Genomic DNA, 20,238 nt, shown 5'->3' on the forward strand with positions numbered 1-20,238 from the left:
GGACTTCAACTCCCAGAATTCCCCAGCCTGCATCCTTTAAGAGGGGTGGACTTCAACTCCCAGAATTCCCCAGCCACCATGCTTTAAGATGGGCGCACTTCAACTCCCAGAATTCCCCAGCCAGCATCCTTTAAGTAGGGGGGACTTCAACTCCCAGAATTCCCCAGCCAGCATCCTTTAAGACGGGCGGACTTCAACTCCCAGAATTCCCCAACCTGCAATGCTAGCTGAGGAATCCTGGGAGTTGAAGTCCACCCATTTTCAACCTGACCAAGCTTGAGAAAGGCCGACTCTGCAGCCATTCTGGCCACCCAGATGACCTTCTCTGGCCCCACCTTGGAAGTCCACTAACCCCCCCCTCCTCCCCACCCCACGATATGCTCCGCCCCCTCATCCCCACCATCCCCAGCTAAGCTCCTCCCACTCTCCCAGAGGCATCTCCCTGCCCTTCCTCTCCTGCTCTCTTCCACTGACGCCGCCCGCCCCGGGTCCTTCATCCCAACGAATGAGATGACCCCCACCCCGTCCGAACTCCCGCACCCTCGCCCCAAGAGCGTGTTTCACACTTACGTCCGCACTTTGTGCCTGCCCATGATAAACGAGACTTTGCGACTCCAAGGGTTTACGAAGCTGGACCAGCTGGTGTCGATAGTGACGTATTCGCCGTTGCGGGCGCAGAAGCGGATGGGCGTGTGGTCGAACGGCTGCCCGGCGTATTGCAGGACTGGAAGGAGGGGGGGCGGGTGAGAAGGGAGGAGGATCAAGGTCAGTGACCACTAGGCCGAACTTCCCTTCATTTCCCTGCTCCTCCAATTACAACCCTTAATTGCATCTGGGATTTCCACTCCTGACGAAGGTTGTCATTCAGTGAGTCACGCCTGATTTTCTAACCTTTTTTTTTGGGGGGGGGGGGGTGTCGTGGTCATTAAGCAAATTGCTGTAGTTATTAAGTGAATCAGGTGGTCATTAAGCGAACCCAGCCCTTATTATCATTTTGCCACCTGGGAAGGTTATAAACGGCCGTCAAAAGTCGCCAGTGTAACGCCCATGAGCCCTAATGACCAGTGGGGGTGGGGGTGGGGATGGTCGTAATTGTGAGGACCGGTCATAAGCGCGAGGACCAGTCGTAAATCAATTATTATCTCCCCCACCACCCCCGTGTCGTCCTCTAACTCAGAACAGTTGCTCAACAGTTAAAAATTAAAATTAAAATCCCAGCCTTGCTCCCTGCGCTGGTTCAGCTCATACCTACTTTTCTTGTGTATGGACAGCATAAGAGGCCGGTCCTCAGGGTGCAAGTAGAAAAGGACAGGGGTCCCAACCAAGTCTTGCGGGAGGTAGCCAAGCAGGGGGGCAGCTCTGAGGACGAGAGAAGAGGCGACTGTCAGGCGGGCTGGTCGGTCTGCGAGTGATTGGCCCCAAGTCACCCAGATGGCTTTCGTGCCTAGGCGGGACTAGAACTCCCTGTCACCCGGTGATTGGCTCGAAGTCACCCATCTGTCTTTCATGCCTAAGGCGGGACTAGAACTCCCTGTCGCCCGGTGATTGGCTCGAAGTCACCCATCTGTCTTTCATGCCTAAGGCGGGACTAGAACTCCCTGTCGCCTGGTGATTGGCTCGAAGTCACCCATCTGTCTTTCATGCCTAAGGTGGGACTAGAACTCCCTGTCGCCTGGTGATTGGCTCGAAGTCACCCAGATGGCTTTCATGCCTAAGGCGGGACTAGAACTCCCTGTCGCCTGGTGATTGGCTCGAAGTCACCCAGATGGCTTTCGTGCCTAAGGTGGGACTAGAACTCCCTGTCGCCCGGTGATTGGCTCGAAGTCACCCATCTGTCTTTCATGCCTAAGAAGGGACTAGAACTCCCTGTCGCCCGGTGATTGGCTCGAAGTCACCCATCTGGCTTTCATGCCTAAGGTGGGAATAGAACTCCCTGTCACCTGGTGATTGGCTCGAAGTCACCCAGATGGCTTTCGTGCCTAAGGCGGGACTAGAACTCCCTGTCGCCTGCTGATTGGCTCGAAGTCACCCAGATGGCTTTCGTGCCTAAGGCGGGACTAGAACTCCCTGTCGCCTGGTGATTGGCTCGAAGTCACCCATCTGTCTTTCATGCCTAAGGCGGGACTAGAACTCCCTGTCGCCCGGTGATTGGCTCGAAGTCACCCATCTGTCTTTCACGCCTAAGGTGGGACTAGAACTCCCTGTCGCCTGGTGATTGGCTCGAAGTCACCCAGATGGCTTTCGTGCCTAAGGCGGGACTAGAACTCCCTGTCGCCTGGTGATTGGCTCAAAGTCACCCAGATGGCTTTCGTGCCTAAGGCGGGACTAGAACTCCCTGTCGCCTGCTGATTGGCTCGAAGTCACCCATCTGGCTTTCATGCCTAAGAAGGGACTAGAACTCCCAGTTGCCCGGAGATTGGTTCGAAGTCACCCATCTGGCTTTTGTGCCTAAGGCAGGACTAGAACTCCCCGTCTCCTGATGATTGGTTCGAAGTCACCCACCTGGCTTTCGTGCCTAAGGTGGGACTAGAACTCCCCGTCTCCTGGAGATTGGTTCGAAGTCACCCATCTGGTTTTCGTGCCTAAGGTGGGACTAGAACTCCCTGTCGCCTGGTGATTGGCTCGAAGTCACCCAAGATGGCTTTCACGCCGAAAGCAGGACTACAACTCCCCGTCTCCTGGTGACTGGCCCAAAGTCACCCAGCTGGCTTTCCTGCCCCAGGTGGGACTAGAACTCCCAGTCTCCTGGTTTTCTGCCTGGTGTCTTAAACCGCTAGGCCAAACTAATAAGCAACCATTCATAATTTGAGGACTATTTATATCCTAAATATAGTTTGGAGAAGGGACCCCCCGAGACCCCTGTCTGCCCCCCAAGGACCCCCCCAAGCACCATTAACTGGGGACAACCCCCCGGCCCGGCCCGGCTCCTTACCGCTCATCCACGTCCTGAAACAAGCAACTGGGCGTGTGCCTGGTGGTGAAGATGCGTTTATCGGGAGGGATCCTGGGAGCTGGGAGGGGAAAAAATGGAAGCCGCAGATGAAGACAAGTTCGCTCCTCCAGGTTTACAAAAGGTGCCAATTTTCCCATTTTTCTTTTGGGAAAAAAAAAAGCTACGCCTTTGTCTCTCCTAAGCCACTTGGAAATCGCTTTTTTTAAAAATGGCCTAAAAAAAAAAAGCTTCCCTGCATGTTAAAAAGACAGCATGTCAGGGTTTTTAAACCTCCTCCTGCTGGTTTTCTGCATGCGGGGAGAGATGAATAATATGTGTCCTCTCCTTGAAAATCAGGAGCCTTTCATTCTTTGCATTCTCATATGCTTTGCCTGCATCAAGGCACCAGGGGGTACAGCCTTCCTTCCTTCGCTCACTCCCTCTCTTTTCCTCCCTCCCCTTCACCCCTTCTCCTTTCTTCACTCCTTCCCTCTTTTCCTTCCTTCCTCTTTTCCTCCCTCCCTTTCTTTCCTTCTTAAAGCCTCTTAAAGATTCCACCAAGATCCGATACCCCACTTGCTCTCTTAAGATCCGGAAGGCGTTGCTCCCAACTAGTAAAATGGGAATCTCCCAGGAAAAGCGGAGATAATCCCACGCCACTCCTGTGAGGAAGCCCGAGCGGTGGGCAACTTCTCCTCCGTTACCCCCTCTGGCCTGCCCAAGGGAGACGCACACACACAGAGACACACAACGGATCTTTACCTTCGTAGCCTGAATGGATGCGCTCGGCAATGAGCAGGCAGCAGGGCTGCCCTTCGGCGCTGTCCGAATCCCGCACCTTGGTCAGGTAAGGGGTCAGCCGGAAGGGGTAGTAGCGCAGCTCCCGTCCTCCCGCGTGAGCTCCGCTGAGAAACAAACGCCTGCAATAAGACCAGAGGCCAAAGGAGACCAGGGCGAGCGGCAGAGCAGAACAGGGGACGGTATGTGGCGGGTGTCCAGCCAGGTGTCCCCCGGAGAATAGGGGAGGGATCCACACCTTCTCCCCCTCCCCAAGGGGGATTCCTCTTTCTAAGTCTGTTTTTTTCCCCCCTCCTCCTTCGTCCAGTGAGCCGGACATCGTCTAAGGAGGCTCTTTTGAAGGCCGGAACGCGCCCCAAGAGCCGAGTTCTAATCCCTGTCCCACCGGAGAGGGACGCAACTCACCTGATGCGGCAGAAGACGGATTTCTCTTGGGTGTAGTCCATGGCGGCTGCAGTTTGTGAAAGGGAGAAAGATTATTGAGGCGGGCGGTCAACGGCCTTTGGCCTGAGAAATTGGGAAAAAAATGTGCTTTTTTTTCTGAATTCCTCGCTCGGGCCTCGCCTCTCGTCCGACCGGCAGCTTTAAAGGCAAAGAGCTCCAAATCCAAAGCAACTGGAGATTTTAAACCTTCTTTTTTTTAAAAAACTGTCAGGTTTCCTAAAAATGCCCTAATTGATTCATGAGTCTCGAGCCAATTTTCAATTAAAAAAAACTAGTCATTTATGAAGAGTACCATTCTGGCCCAAAGTCACCCAGCTGGCTTTCATGTCTAAGGCGGGACTAGAACTCACCGTCTCCTGGTGATTGGCCCAAAGTCACCTAGCTAGCTTTCATACCTAAGGCGGGACTAGAACTCACCGTCTCCTGGTGATTGGCCCAAAGTCACCTAGCTGGCTTTCATGCCTAAGGCGGGACTAGAACTCACCGTCTCCTGGTGATTGGCCTAAAGTCACCTAGCTGGCTTTCATACCTAAGGTGGGACTAGAACTCACCGTCTCCTGGTGATTGGCCCAAAGTCACCTAGCTGGCTTTCATGCCTAAGGCGGGACTAGAACTCACCGTCTCCTGGTGATTGGCCCAAAGTCACCTAGCTGGCTTTCATGCCTAAGGCGGGACTAGAACTCACCGTCTCCTGGTGATTGGCCCAAGTCAACCAAAGGCTGCTTTCACGGCTATAATGGAACTAGAACTCCCAGTTTCTTCCTTCCTAACCTGGTGCCTTAACCAGTAGTCCAACTCTCCTAGAAATCTTGGATACCATCAAAGGAGGAGTCCATCAGCTCTATTGTCCCTCCGGCTACTAGGCCTGACTCGATAGCAATGCTTCAAAGATGGGTGGACTTCAACCCCCCCACCCCCCCACCGGCAAGCTCGCCAGCGATCGCCCACTTACTGGCTGAGGGGCAGGCGCCCCAGGAGGGCAGGTGGTAGGGCGCTGTGGATCCGTAGAAGATGCTGACGTCTTGGGGGGCCAAAAACTCGGCAAACTTCGCCCCCTTGAAGACTTCTCTCTTGCAACGCAGAATGAAGGCCGCCTGGTCGGAAATGTAGAGGATTTTCCCCGTGGTGAAGGATACAGCCACCGTGAAAGTGTCCTTTGTTTTGGCAAAGCAGAAGAAAACAGGAAGGGTTAAGCTATGGAAGATGCTCCCTGAAACAGGGGCCTCCAACCTTGGGTACTTTAAGACTGGTGGACTTCAACTCCCAGAATTCCCCAGCCAGCCATGTAGAGTAACTTTCTTAATATGACGGTGGGTATGCAGTAAACGTAATATATCTTGACTTCAGCAAAGTGAAGGGGGGAAAAAGAGCCGGCTGAGGAATTCTGGAAGTTGAAGTCCACAAGTCTTAAATCAGGGGTCTCCAACCTTGGCCACTTTAAGACTGTGGACTCCAACTCCCAGAATTCCCCAGCCAGCCACGTAGGGTAACTTTCTTCATAGACGGTGGGTATGCAGTAAACGTAATATATCTTGACTTCAGCAAAGTGAGGGGAAAAAAAGAGAGCTGGCTGGGGAATTCTGGGAGTTGAAGTCCACAAGTCATCAAGCTGGAGACCCCTGCCGTAGAAGATCTTCTGGGCCCAGAAACATGGGAGCGGGGAGTCAGGCTGAACAGAGTCTGGTTGGGGAGGATGGGACTGGAGTCCAACATATTTAGAGGCCACGAAATCCGTTCAAGATGGGAGGGGAGACGACCCATCAGCCTCAAACCCAATGCCTTGATCCTCATCCGAGGAGGTAGCTAGCAATGGCAAACTGTCAAGAAGAGAACAAATCCTTCATGTTGTGCCTGCAACAAGCTTGGGGAGATATCTAGACTGACCCACCAGCATCCTGGTGTGAGGAGAAGGACATCCCTCAGTTCTGGACCCACAATTTTGCAGTGACACCAACACCAACTCTCATTAAAGAGGATGGCACAGACAGAATATGTCCGAAATGAGTACGGCTGTTTAAACAGCCTCGTGTTTCACTCTGCGTCCGTCATAAATATGAGTCAGTTTGCCCAGAGTCCGAATTCTGATCGTGCAACCCTGCTGGCGGGAAAAGGGTCCCAGGGTCGCCTTTTTCCGGCGCCGTTGCAAACTTTGAACAGTCACTAAGCGAGGACTAAGACCCGTCCGTGGGGAAGAAAGCCCCCGGCAGCCTGACTTACGGGGTTTTTGAGGGTGTATTCCGACGTGATGTTCTCCAGCTCCTCGATGGTGTAGGTAGAGATATCGAGGCTGCAGGCCTGGCTGTCCTCCATGCTCCATTGCTGATAGTAATCCTGGCTCGCTAAACGACGGGGAAGGAAGAGTAGATCAGAATGAGCATATGGATTTATTAAATGCATACAAGACAAATACAATGGCAGAGTTGGAAGGGACCTTGGAGGTCTTCTAGTCCAACCCCCTGCCTAGGCAGGAAACCCTATGCCGTTCCAGACAAATGGCTATCCAACATCTTCTTAAAGACTTCCAGTGTTGGGGAATTCACAACTTCTGGAGGCAACTTCTGTTCCACTGATTCATTGTTCTAACTGTCAGGAAGTTTCTCCTCAGTTCTAAGTTGCTTCTCTCCTTGATTAGTTTCCACCCATTGCTTCTTGTTCTACCCTCAGGTGCCTTGGAGAATAGTTTGACTCCCTCTTCTTTGGGGCAACCCTTGAGATATTGGAAGACTGCTGTCATGTCTCCCCTGGTCCTTCTTTCTATTAAGCTAAACATACCCAGTTCCTGCAACCGTTCTTCCTATGTTTTAGCCTCCAGTCCCCTAATCCTCTTTGTTGCTCTTCTCTGCACTCTTTCCAGAGTCTCCGCATCTTTTTTACATCGTGGCGACCAAAACTGAATGCCGTATTCCAAGTGTGGCATTATAAAGTGGCATTAACCCTTCACGTGATCTTGATTCTCTCCCTCTGTTGATGCAGCCTAGAACTGTGTTGGCTTTTTTGGCTCACTGGGAAAAGGCTGGCGGTTCCCCTTGCAAGTCACTAGGCCGCTCCTTGGTTGAGTAGTGTTTCTCAACTAGGCCCTTTGGAGACGGGTGGACTCCCAACAGACAGGGTTGCTGAAGTCAAGGTATATTATCTTGACTGCATACCTACCATCTACTATGAAAGTAACCCTACATGGCTGGCTGGGGAATTCTGAGGGGAAGTCCACTTATCTTAAAGTGGCCCAGGTTGGAGACCCCCGATTTAGGAATTGTGGACTTCAACTCCCAGAATTCCCCAGCCAGCCTGCTTTAAAATGGATGGCCTTCAAATTCGAGAATTCTCTAGTCAGTTTAAGAGGGGTGGACTTCAACTCCCAGAATTCCTCAGCCTTCACGTTTTAGGAAATATGAACTTCAACTCCCACAATTCCTCAGCCTTCATGGTTTAGGAAGTATAAACTTCAATTCCCAGAATTCCTCAGCCTTCTTGTTAAGTGTGTTCAACTCCCAGAATTCCTCAGCCTTCATGTTTTAGGAAGTATAAACTTCAACTCCCAGAATTCCTCAGCCTTCACGTTTTAGGAAATATGAACTTCAACTCCCACAATTCCTCAGCCTTCATGGTTTAGGAAGTATAAACTTCAATTCCCAGAATTCCTCAGCCTTCTTGTTAAGTGTGTTCAACTCCCAGAATTCCTCAGCCTTCATGTTTTAGGAAGTATAAACTTCAACTCCCAGAATTCCTCAGCCTTCACGTTTTAGGAAATATGAACTTCAACTCCCATAATTCCTCAGCCTTCATGTTTTAGGAAGTATAAACTTCAACTCCCAGAATTCCTCAGCTTTCATGTTTAAGTATGAACTTCAACTCCCAGAATTCCTCAGCCAGCCTGCTTTAAGTTGGGTGGCCTTCAATTCCCAGAATTCCTCAGCCAGGCTGCTTTGAGATGGATGGCCTTCAATTCCTATAATTTTCCAGCCAGCCAATTTTCACATGCACTTCAACTGCCCAAATTCCCTAGCCGGCATTAAGATGGGTTGGACTTCAACTCCCAGAATTCCCCGGCCAGTGTGACTTTAAAGCAGTGTGGGCTTCAACTCCCAGAAAATTGTGGCTGGGGAATTCTGGTAAATGTAGTCCCCACGTCTTAAAAGCAGCCCAAGTTGAAAAACCACTTCAGAATTAGAAACATTTCGCTCCAAGCAAGCAGAAAAAAATATATAAGGCCATTCAGCCCAATTCTTTCTAAAGCTGTTAAGCCGTCTCTGCCCACTGGCAATGCCCCCCCACACCACCCCAAACGGCAAAGGACCCACCTTGGACCTGCTTCACGCAGGAGAGGGCGTACTGGAGGGTAGCCAGCGTGCCCGACTTCCCCTTGCTGCGTTTCTCGGAAGGCAGACAGATTTTCATCTCCTTGAGCGCTTTCATTAGCTCCTTCTGCGTCTTCACGCGGGCCGACTGCTCACTGCTGCAGGGGTTCAAAGGAGAGGCCGGTCGATTATCTACTATATCATCCTCTTCATTTAACGACCCCATAATCCCTTGCGGGGTAGAGTCTGGGCAACTGATTGGAGCTAGCAGAATGTTGACTGGCCAGATGCCGTCCCTGTCGCCAGTGTGGAGTTTTGTTCGGCAGATATATTCTTCATTGTGCCGAGAGAGAGAACTATCTGCCTCTACCTAGGATCGAACTCACAGCCTCCTGACTGAACTCCACTTCTAGGCCACCACGGCTAAGCCAAGGATTAGCTGTCGTTTGTTGTTAATTTTTTTAACGTTAATGCTCTCGGTTTCAATATTTCTATTTTAATTGCCTATATACTATTATTGAGAATGAGGCACCCAAAGTTGCTTGATACTTTGATGGGTGGCAAATCCACATTAAATAAACTAAATAATAATAATAATAATAATAATAATAATAATAATAATAATAATAATAATAGTAATAGTAATAATAATAATAATCTCGACCCAGCAGCTTGCAATAATAATAATAATAATAATAATAATAATAATAATAATAATAATAATAATAGTAATAATAGTAATAATAGTAATAATAATAATAATCTCGACCCAGCAGCTTGCAATAAGTATCCTGCTTTATTGCATTTTTTTTTCTTTCATGCTGCTGTGATATCATCTCATCATTTAACATGGAATCATAGGGTTGGAATGGGACCCTAGAGGTCTTCTAGTCCATCCCCCGCTTCAAGACAAAAGACAGCCTTATATCAGCCTGGTCAAACGGTTGTCATGTCATTTCCCATCCTTTCCCCAATTTTCTGTTCTCTTTACATTCTTCTAGAAGAGGGATAAGTAGCTATGGCCTCTTTGTATGATCTCTGGACTCCGACTGCCAGAATTCCTGAGTCAGCCATGCTGAGCCACGCCGGCTCAGGAATTCTCGGAGCGGAAATCCACAAGTCGTAAAAAAAAAAAAAAGTGGCACAATTGTAAATATTCTTGGAGAGGAAGTAAAGAGCACCCAGAGAAGGGGGGGGGGGGAATTGAGATATTCCCCCCTCTCTCTCTCTTCATTTGGTAGTTATTTGCTGTTTTCAGCGCCTCTGGAGTCAGATATTAGAGAGGCAGAAGAACAGCGGGAGCCTGCTCCCGGTGTGCGCATGCGCAGAGCTGCCAGAAGGCAAGAACAATTAAGAAAACAGGGTCGACTCGGGAGGAAGGCTCGGAGAGGATTGCCTCCTCCCGTAAGACATAAAAGAGGAGCGAACGGGACGTGAGCTTTTGCAGGAAGCAATTTGTTCGTTTTGGTCGGTTCTAGCTTTGAGTTGTTCTGTTGGACTCTGTGCTACGTTTGGCCTTGCTCTGCTTTTGGCAGTTAGGTCTCCGGCAGCATTCCCAGGGAGATAAAAGGTGGCTGTTTCTCAACATTCCCCTGAAAGGCCGTGGCAACTCGAGCAGACGTCTGTCAGGATCTTCGCAGGCGGTTTGGGGAGCCTCGTGGGCTGTGAATGAACATAAAACGGCACAGCCGTTGAAATAAAAAGAGGATTTGGGGGACTAAGATGGTGGTTTATGCTTTCTCCGGAAGCCTAGGTTAGAACAGTGTTGCAGGCACACCTGGCCCATCCCAGCTTACCTGCAGCCGCTGGTGGAGGGATTGTCCTGCTCCGAGCTGCCACTCAAAAGACTGTAGGCGATGGAGCTGCTGGGAGGGGACGGGCTCTGCGAATTGGAGCTGGGGAGAGATGGGGGTGGGGGAGTTAGATCTTGGAAAAACACCCAATTCTGTTTATGGATATCAATCCCCCCACCCCAAAACTGCAGGTTAAGTCCTCGGCTTACGACAATTAGAAGCAGAACTTTTCATTGCTAAGCCGGGCAGTTGTCAAATGAGTCATCCCACGCGACAGCTACTTTGTCTGCCCTGGTTGTTAAGCGAGTCACCGGGTCGTTAAATGAATCCACGGACAATGCTGGTCGGACGCAGGCTGGGAAAGTCGCGATCATCACGTGCGAGGACCAGTTGTTAAGACACTTTTTTTTCCCCCGGTGCCGTCGTAACTTGAAAACGGTAGCTAGCCAAACGGTCATTAAGTTGAGGACTACCTGTCCCATCCGATTCTGGGATGACCCCGGTGACCTGCTAATGACCAAGGCTTTACAGGTAGTCCTCAAACTTACCCGCCCTTGTTGAGTGACTATTCAAGCTTACAACAGCACTGGGGAAAAATTTGACTTTAACGACCGCTCCTCGCACTTATGGCCGTTGCGGCATGAGTCGCATGACTAAAATGCGGGCACAGTAAAATTCGTTGTGGTCACATGACAGCCCCCCAATTGGTGACATTCCCAGCCAGCCTTCCATCAAGGAAGGAAGCTGGATTCACTTAGCGACCACATGCTTCGCTTAACGACCTCTGGGATTCGCTTCACCCGTGGCAAAAAAAATAAAACCACCCCAAAACCAACCAAGGCCGTAAAATCAGATGGGATTCAGCTCAGAACTGTCTTGCTTAGCGACATAAATTCATTCTGGTCGTAAGACGAGGACGGAGTCTTCTTCCTACCTCTTGTTGCTCTCCGTGGTCTCCAGGAGAGCCGAGTCCTTCCCGTTGCCACTGCTGTTCGAACTACTGTGCGACTCTCTGGGAGACTCGTTGCCGCTGGAGCCGTTGCTGTTGACGTCCATGTCGTCGGTGGCTTGGCCCTGGGCATCGCTCCCACGAGGAGCCCGCGTCCTGCGGGGGGCGCCGGAGCTGCCGCTGCTGCTGTTCTGGCTGGAGTCGCACCCAGCGCTCATGCCTGCTTGCGGAAGATGGGCCTTGGCTTTGGAAGAAGTAACAGGGCGCTAAATGCTATAAATCCCAGGCCCCGGGGGGGGGAGTGCGTAGCGGGCGGGCCTCGCCGGCGAAAACGGAACTTCCTTCTTCGGGGGGGGGGGCACCAAGGGGCCTCACTCAAGGGGAATCATTTCGTAGCAAAGGCCTACAAGGGAAAGACATTTTTTTAAAAAAAATCCCACCAAGTTAGAATAAATAACATAAAATAGAACTTGGGCAGAAAAATCGCCGCTTGGTGCCCTTTCCCCCTTCCCCGAATCCCCGACCAATGGTGTCCCTTCTGTTGCTGAGGTCAAAGGTGAGCCCTTCAAAGACCCTTTTCCATTGGCAAGGCTGCTTAAAATCTGCTATCCGCACCACCATTGGGGGAAACTTTGGAGAGGGCCGGACTTCAACTCCCAGCATTCCCCTCTGCCAGCACTGTCCCACTTGCTGGGGCTGAAAACTTGGCATGATTCCTCAATTCTTACGAAGCAAAATAAAAACTCGTTCCTGAGTTTGATTAGAAACTCCAGTGATGGATTCGGGAGCCGGCTGTGAATGGATCCCACCTCCAGGATCTCATCCTGTAATCCCCCCGTCCCGTCCCACCCCCGAGTTTATATTTTTACAGGCTGATGTCAGGTTTCCTTTTTTATTTATTTACTTAAAATTTATTTACAAGCATGTAAAATACAGGCGCACACAAAACTCAAAGACGTACACCGCATTTACACAATACAATACGAACGGGAGCTTCCTGTTCTTTCGAATAGCAGTTGCCACCTTATATTGTTTCCCCTTCTATTAGATTTCATTTGCATTTCACCATTCTTAACCCTCTTACTCTCTCTGCTATATTGGCTGATTACCTCTAGTAAATTTAAACCCCTTGGATACATATATATGTGTTAATTCTCCTTAACTACTATTTGGGGGCTTTGTTGTCTTCCTTCATTGATCCTTGTTTTTTTTCCTCCATCCACCTCTACCATTTATCCCATATCTGGTAGTATTCTGTTTCTTCTTTTCCCTGAATTTCTTTTCTTAATTTATCCATTTCAGCACAGTCCATCACCTTTCTTATTCTTTCATCTTCGCTTGGAATTAATTTGTTTTTTTCCATTTCTGGGCAAAGGAAATCCTGGCTGCCGTAATTATATGTAATATTAAATACTGAATTTCTTTTTTATATTTCACAGTCTTTATTCCTAATAAAAAAAACTTCAGGTTTCCATTCTATTTTAACACCTGTTATTACCTCTAGCCACTTTTTGATCCTTTTCCAAAAAATTTTTAGCCTCCTCCCAAGTCTGTTCCATGCATTGATTCACATTTCCAGCATTTTGGGGGAGGTATTTGTTGAGATTTTAGCTCACCTTGTTGGTGCCATCTGTAAAACAGTTTGCACTGATTTTCCTTGTACGCAACTGATAGTGTCATTTTTAAGCTCATTCCCCCAAATTTTTCCCCGTTTATCTCAGGTTTTGATCTAACACCGTTTTCTGCCTTTGCCCGATACAAGGATTGCAAAGATTTATTTAAGATCCAATTTATGACCGTCGTTGGGTCATTTTAGCTACTAAGTGACCAATCAGGCGACTGGACTCAATTTTATGACTGTTTTTATCGCGCTCATTAAGCAAGGTGTGCGGTCATTAAGGGAATCATGCGGTCGTTAAGGGAATCTGGCTTCCTTGACTTACAACCACGATTGGGACTGGACTTTCGGTCACTAACTGAGCCATCATGTGATTGGACTCCATTTTACAACCACTTTTCCTCTCCCCGTTAGGCAAATCATGGTGGTTGTTAAGGGAGTCATGTGTCCATTAAGTGAATCACATGGATGCTAAGCAGATCCGGCTTCCCGGTTGATTTTGCTAGGTGGCCCTCAACTTAAAACACCATTTAATTACCATTTTTACAGCAGTCATTAAGCAAACAGCATGGTCATTAAGTGAATCACATAGTTAAGTGAATTGCATGGCCGCCGCTAAGCAAATCTGGCCACCCCCGTTGATTTTGCTAGGTGGTCCTCGACTTACAACCCCATTTTACGACCATGTTTCTGCCGGCCGTTAAGCAAACGGTGTGGTCATTAAGCGAATTGTGTGGTCATTAAGCGAATACGGCACACACACACACACACACACACACAATTGATTCTGCTTGTTGGAAGCTGGCCGGGGAGTGATTTTTGCAACCACCAAAAAATGGAAGCCAGTACACAAATTTGCAGTCGGGGGATTGGTGGTGTCTGTGATGGTCATAACTCCGAGGACAGGTCCTAAGTCACTTTTTCCGAGTCTGTCATAACTTTGAAGCATTGTTAAAGCTACATTCCTTCTTTGGGACTTAAGCAATGTTTGTCAACAAGGATCATGTGGACTTCAACTCCCAGAATTCCCCAGCCAGCTGAAGCTGGCTGGGGAATTCTGGGAGTTGAAGTCCACCTATCTTCAAATTGCAAACGTTGAATCAAACTTCCATTGCATCATTTGGAAACGCTGGGAATATTTCTATGAACAAAAAGCCTGTTTCCGAAGGCCGACTCCCATCCAGCCTAGTCATTAGCAGTGCAAACAAGCCCGGCCCTCTTCCCTTTGCTCCTCTCCAGCCAAAAACACAACCACACTGCCAACTCACAACTTCACTCCCGCCTCTTGAAGCCAACGACAGCTATCAAAACACTAGCAAACTTTTACAAAGCCGCCCGAAAGTCCCAATCAGCCGGCTTAAAAGAGGCACTTAAAGCCATCCTTCTCCCTGGCACGCGCCCCCACGGTGCCCTGCGGCTGGGGAGCATGGGCCCTGTTGTACCAGCCTTCCTTTGGGGGGGGGGGGAAATAGAACACCCTGCCTAGCGAATACGTGTAGGCGGTGCAGTTCTCAACTCACCAGCAAAGCTGCAAAAAATGTCACAACGTCTTAAGCACAGGGTGTTCTTTTCGCAACAGGAAATTCTATAAAAGGCAAGCCAGGGGGAATTTTGGGGCTGTTGTTGGGTTGTTGTTTTTGTTTTAAATAACTTTTAAAGCTGCGGCAGCTGGGTTTCAAAGAGAAACCATTTTGTTTCACAACCGACGACAAAGAGTTGCGTTGGCTGGGCAAACAAAACTCGCCAAGTTTCTGTTTGCACACACACACACACACACACACACATCCCCAAAAGTGGGGGGATCCAAGAACCAAAACGTTTTGATTTTATTTTCCTTTGATCCCCAAATCCCGATCGCCATTACAAGTATAATTAAAAAATCAATAAAATCATGGCCAGCGGGAGGGGCCGGAAGTTGGGTTTGGGGGTTCAGCTTGCCAGCCCTCTTCCGCCCCCCCCCCCCGAGTCCCACCATAAGAGAGGGGGGGGGAGTGGCTATCTGCAAATCCTACTCCTCTATCGAGACTCCCTTTCTAAGCAAACTTTTCAGAAGGGTGGACTTCAACTCCCAGAATCCTCATTTGGGAGAAAGGGGGGGGTGGAAACAGAGCTCCTGGGGGATCCTGGGAGTTGAAGTCCCCTTCAAAGTGACCCAGATTTTGGGGGGGGGGAAACCCTGCTTAAGAGGTGGGCTTCAACAGATAGGGAGGGAAACTCAAGACACTCCAAAAAACTCCTCCAATTTCCCCCCCCACACACACACACACCAGAATCCTAGGGCCCTTTTGAGGTCTTCTAGCCCACCCCCATCGTCCCATCCCCCCCCCCCCGAAAGAAGCCGGTCCAAACCAAACATCCCCCTAAAAAAAAATAGCAGAAGGAAAAGCGGCACAGAAAACACCCCACCGATTCTTCCCTCCCCCACGGGCAGGCCAGACTCGCCCGTCTATAGAAGACTAGAGGCAGGAAGGGCCCCTCGAGGTCTTCTAGTCCACCCCTCGCCCCCCTCCCAAAGAAGCCAACACCTCTCTTTCCAACTTTAAGAAAGCAGCTTACATGGATGGCACCTCCTTCTGCTGCTGCGCCCCCCTCTCTTCCTTGACGGGGTCTCCTCGAGGCCAAGTAGACCCTCCTCAAGAGAGGAGAAGCCCCCTCCCCATATTCCCGATCCAGGCCAGGCTCTCTCTCTCTCTGCCCCCCCCGCAAGCCCCCCTTTCTCCGCCTTGCATTAATAAGGCAAACAGACGCTCCCCTTCCCTCCGCCTACTCCCCCCTCCTCCTCCTCTCCTGCCGCCCCGCCTGCAGCACATGGCCGAGACGGGTGCTTCGCAGCGCCGGCCTCCCTCCTTCCCTGCCCGGATTACGAAAGCGCTCGGCGGAGGGAACATTCTGTTCCCTGCCCGGGGTCCACGTGATGCCCGAGGGGGGCTTGCCAGCCACGATTACCACCGCCGCTATGCAGCCTCTAGGCGGGGCTCCCGCTTCTCCCAGCCAGCCAGATCCACGAAGCCCCCCACCCCCCGACCCTCCAAAGGAGCCGATTGCACGCCCCTCCTCCGCTTTTTGCACGCGCACTTTCTTTCTTTCTTTCTTTTTTGCACGGCCCGTCGGGAAAGGATGGTTTTGTTTTTTAGGGTCTCCTTCCTGGAGTAGGGGGTTGGACTAGATGACCTCCAAGGTCCCTCCCAACCCCTTTGCCATTCTGTTCAATTCATTCATTCAACTGCTCCCGGGATTTTTTTTGGGGGGGGGGGTTAGGGGTTAAGATGGGGTGGGGTCCCAGCCAGATCCGGACAGTCCCCTGCCCTCCCCCCCCCAAAAAATGGGCCATTGCACGCCCGCTCCGCTTTTTGCACGCGCACTTTTCTGCACGCGCACTTTTCTTTCTTTCTTCCTTCCTTGCACGCCCGTCGGGGGGGTGGAAATGGAGCAGGATTGTTTGGGGTGGTGGTTGTTTTTTTTTAAAGGCTCTCCTTCCTGGAGCAGGGGGGTCGGGCTAGATGACCTCCAAGGTCCCTTGCCGTTGTTACAATCAATTCATTCGTTCCTCACGGGGGGGGGAGGTGGGGTTGAGATGGGGCGGGGTCCCACTTCTCCCAGGCCAGCCAGATCCGCAAGCCCGCTCCCCTTACCCCCTAGGGGCCGCTTGCGAGCCCACCCCGCTTTTTGCACGCGCGCTTTTTTTTCTCTTGCACGCGCGCTTTTTTTTTCATTTGCACGCGCACTTTTCTATCTTCCTTTTGTCGGGAAAGGAGACGATTAATATATATATTTTTTTCTTAAGGGTCTCCTTCCTGGAGCAAGGGGAGAGGGGTTGGACTAGATGACCTCCAAGGTCCCTTCCGACTCGTTAAATCAATTCATCAAACTACTCACGGGGCTGCAGACGGGAGGGTGGAGGGCGGGGGAGACGCTCGGGTTCCTCCCTGGCTCGCTTCTCTGGGTGCGGGGGAGGAGAAGCCCTGGCTTTAACCGACGCAAGCCTGAGCCGGAGCGAACTGCTCCCCGGCTCCTCGGGACCAATGGGCGGTGGTGCCCTCGCTGTCTGCCGGCATTCTTTCCCCTCGGAAGCGACGCGGCGCGGAAAATCGGTGCGGAGAACCGCAGCAGCAGCAGGTGAAGGAGCTCTCTCTCTCTCGCTTGGCCGGCTCGACTGCCTCTGGCTCCGGCAGGAGGCGGCGCGTTGTATAAACCAAAAGCGAGGCGGAGCGGGCGGAGGGAGGGGAGGCAGAAGCAGCGCTTTGGCTCCCGGGCCCGGGTGATGTCAGCCGGCTTTACACGCCCCGCTCCGCACGTGGACCGTGGTGCTGCCACTGGACGCCTGCTCGGGCCGCCGATTGGCTGGAAGGCCGCGGCCAATGGGAAGGCGACGTTCCGACTGCATAATTAGAAGGGGGCGGAGCGGGGGCGGACTCAAGTGCAGCCCGCGGACGAAAGGGAGGGGAAAGGAAGCGGGAACGTCAACCGGCGCCCTCCGTCCCAGAATAAGGAATAACCGCGCTTGGAAGGGATAGGATGTAGGTTGAAGGGATAAAATTGCTTGCATTTTAAAACCTGTCTCTGTGTGTCTGTGTGTGTGTGTGTGTGTTGTATTTGTGCTGATAAATAAATAAAGGGAGACTAGTATAGATCTATTTCAAGCTATTTAGCTCTCATCAGCTAGCCATACCCTCACTGGGATTCGGTATGGCTAGCTGATGAGAGCTAAATAGCTTGAAATAGATCTATACTAGTCTCCCTTCATTTATTTATCAGCACAAATACAACACACATATAAAAGGCAACATTAAAAATATGGTTGTCTGCCTGGAGGGTCTCCTGCAGTGAGCCGAAAGACAAAGAGGGAGCAGTGAATTTCCTCCCATATTTGGACATACCAGGGGTTGTAACACAAATACATACATACATACACACACACACACACACATATTTGTGTTGTATTTGTGCTGATAAATACATAAAGGGAGACTAGTATAGATGTATTTCAAGCTATTTGGCTCTCATCAGCTAGCCATACCCTTACTGGGATTTGAACCTGGGCTGTAATAACATATTAGGCAGATTCATTAGCCATTAAGCCACAGGCTCTCCTCCTTATCAGCTGAGCCAGGGAAATAGGTATGTATTGTGTTACAACCCCTGGTATGCCCAACACAAATATAACAAAGGCAACATTAAAAATATGGTTTTCTGCCTGGATGGTCTCCCGCAGTGAGCCGAAACACAGAAAGGGAAAGCAGCGAGTTCCCTCCCATATTTAGGCATACCAGGGGTTGTAACACAATACATATATATGTGTGTGTCTACCCTAGACGAGTTCAAATCACCAGGACCGGATGGATTACACCCCAGGGTTCTGAAGGAACTGGCAGGCGAGATCTCAGAATCACTGAACTAGATCTTTCAGAGATCCTGGAGCACCGGGGAACTACCAGAGGATTGGAAAAGAGCTGATGTGGTTCCCATCTTCAAAAAAGGGGAAAAAACTGATCCAGGAAACTACAGACCTATCAGCCTGACCTCAATACCAGGGAAGATCCTGGAAAAGATAATCAAGCAATGAATTAGCGAACACCTAGAAGCAAACAAAGTAATAGCCAAAAGCCAACATGGGTTTGTCAAAAACAGATCATGCCAGACTAATCTTATTGCATTCTTTGACAAAGTGACAAAATTAGTGGACCAGAGGAATGCCGTCAATATAGTTTACTTGGACTTCAGTAAGGCATTTGATAAGGTAGACCATAACCTACTACTAGATAAAGTAGAAGAATGTGGGTTGGACAGCATCACCACCAGATGGATTCGTAACTGGCTGACCAACCGCACTCAACGGGTAGTCCTCAATGGAACTGCATCTACATGGAGGGAGGTATGCAGTGGAGTACCCCAAGGCTCTGTTTTGGGCCCAGTACTCTTCAACATCTTCATCCATGATTTGGATGAGGGAATAAATGGGGAACTCATCAAATTTGCAGATGACACCAAGCTGGCAGGAATAGCCAACACTCCAGAAGATAGGCTTAAGATACAGAAGGATCTTGACAAACTTGAACATTGGGCACTATCTAATAAAATGAAATTCAATGGTGAAAAGAGTCAGGTTCTACATTTAGGCAACAAAAACAGAATGCACAGGTACAGTATAGGTGGTACCTTGCTCAGTAGTAGTAACTGTGAAAGGGATCTTGGAGTCCTAGTGGACAACCATTTAAATATGAGCCAGCCGTGTGCAGCAGCTGCCAAAAAAGCCAACACAGTTCTAGGCTGCATCAACAGAGGGGAAAAACTTTGGGCATGGGATTGATTTAGAAAAATGGCAAAAACTGTGGACTCAAAACTATAAAATGACAATGTCAACTGCATATAAAGAGAATTTGTATAAGATGTTTTATAGGTGGCACTTATCCCCATCGAGAATAGCAAGAATGTCTAAGAATAAATCCGAAAAATGCTGGAAATGTCAACATACGCCGGGCACATTCTACCACATGTGGTGGACTTGTTCTGAAGCTAAAAGATACTGGACTAAAATACACATGTGGTTGGAGAAAATGATACATAAACATATAGACTTAAAACCAGAACTTTTTTTATTGGGAATAATACCAGAAATGTACAACAAGGACTTGAAATATTTGATTATAAATGTGTTAACAGCTGCTAGAATTGTATTTGCCAAAAACTGGAAAAATGAGAAACTACCAACAGAGGAAGAAATTATTCGGAAAATAATGGACTGTGCTGAAATGAGTAAACTTACATTTGAAATTAGAGAACTAGGGGATGAGCAATTTTATAAAGTATGGGATTTGTTTTACCAATGGCTGTTATAAAAAAAACCTGGAAATGAAACTGTTTTTTTTTCTATCTTATGTTATATGTAAGAATAGAAAGCTATATTTAATGTTTAGGTAGTGACTATTTTATAATATAAAATGGATTAATGATGATGTAATGAACAATGGATATATATATAAATTGAAACACTTAATGACTACATGGATTGATAATTAACAATGGAAAATTATATTTGGAGTAGTGGATGATTGAAAATTTTATGGTTAATTGAAAGTAGAAATGTGTAATATGAACTAATGGGAATTTTTTGATTTAATCCTTATTCTTATTTCTTAGAGATTGGTGATATTATAATTCTATAAAGACTTACTGTTATCTAATAGATAATTATGGATGTAAGGAAATAAGGGCTGCCACAAATGAAAGGATACCAATGGTAATCTGAACACACAATGCTCAATGAAATATTTAGTTATGTTTAATGGATAACCAGTGACTTTATTCTTTAACTGTAAAAACCGCTGCACAAAAACCTGTAACCAAACGACATGCCTGATGAAATTGTTTTTCTTTTCTTTTTTCTTCCTTGCTCTTGCTCTGTATGTGTT

General features: G+C 49.0%; 1 protein-coding gene across 4 annotated transcripts in view; it reads right to left on the bottom strand.

Moving 5' to 3' along the window:
* The window catches only part of LOC309400339 (period circadian protein homolog 1-like), a 33,707-nt gene extending 16,686 nt beyond the window's left edge, over positions 1-17,021 (bottom strand). The window contains exons 1-11 of one of the 4 annotated variants that reach the window (XM_081968769.1): positions 16,706-17,021; positions 11,197-11,614; positions 10,266-10,364; positions 8,473-8,627; positions 6,392-6,513; positions 5,127-5,328; positions 4,136-4,181; positions 3,695-3,852; positions 2,933-3,011; positions 1,253-1,359; positions 571-724 (exon numbers count right to left, since the gene is read on the bottom strand). In XM_081968769.1, coding sequence (XP_081824895.1) covers positions 571-724; positions 1,253-1,359; positions 2,933-3,011; positions 3,695-3,852; positions 4,136-4,181; positions 5,127-5,328; positions 6,392-6,513; positions 8,473-8,627; positions 10,266-10,364; positions 11,197-11,429 — 1,355 coding nt within the window. In that variant the 5' untranslated portion in view covers positions 11,430-11,614; positions 16,706-17,021. Of the gene's footprint in view, positions 1-570; positions 725-1,252; positions 1,360-2,932; positions 3,012-3,694; positions 3,853-4,135; positions 4,182-5,126; positions 5,329-6,391; positions 6,514-8,472; positions 8,628-10,265; positions 10,365-11,196; positions 11,615-15,385; positions 15,510-16,705 lie in introns of those variants that run through there. The other 3 variants (XM_081968768.1, XM_081968766.1, XM_081968767.1) reach the window with 3 other exon arrangements.
* Positions 17,022-20,238: the final 3,217 nt, after the last annotated feature.

Source organism: Natrix helvetica (assembly GCF_964273705.1).
Source record: "Natrix helvetica genome assembly, chromosome: W".
Lineage (NCBI taxonomy): Eukaryota > Metazoa > Chordata > Lepidosauria > Squamata > Natricidae > Natrix > Natrix helvetica.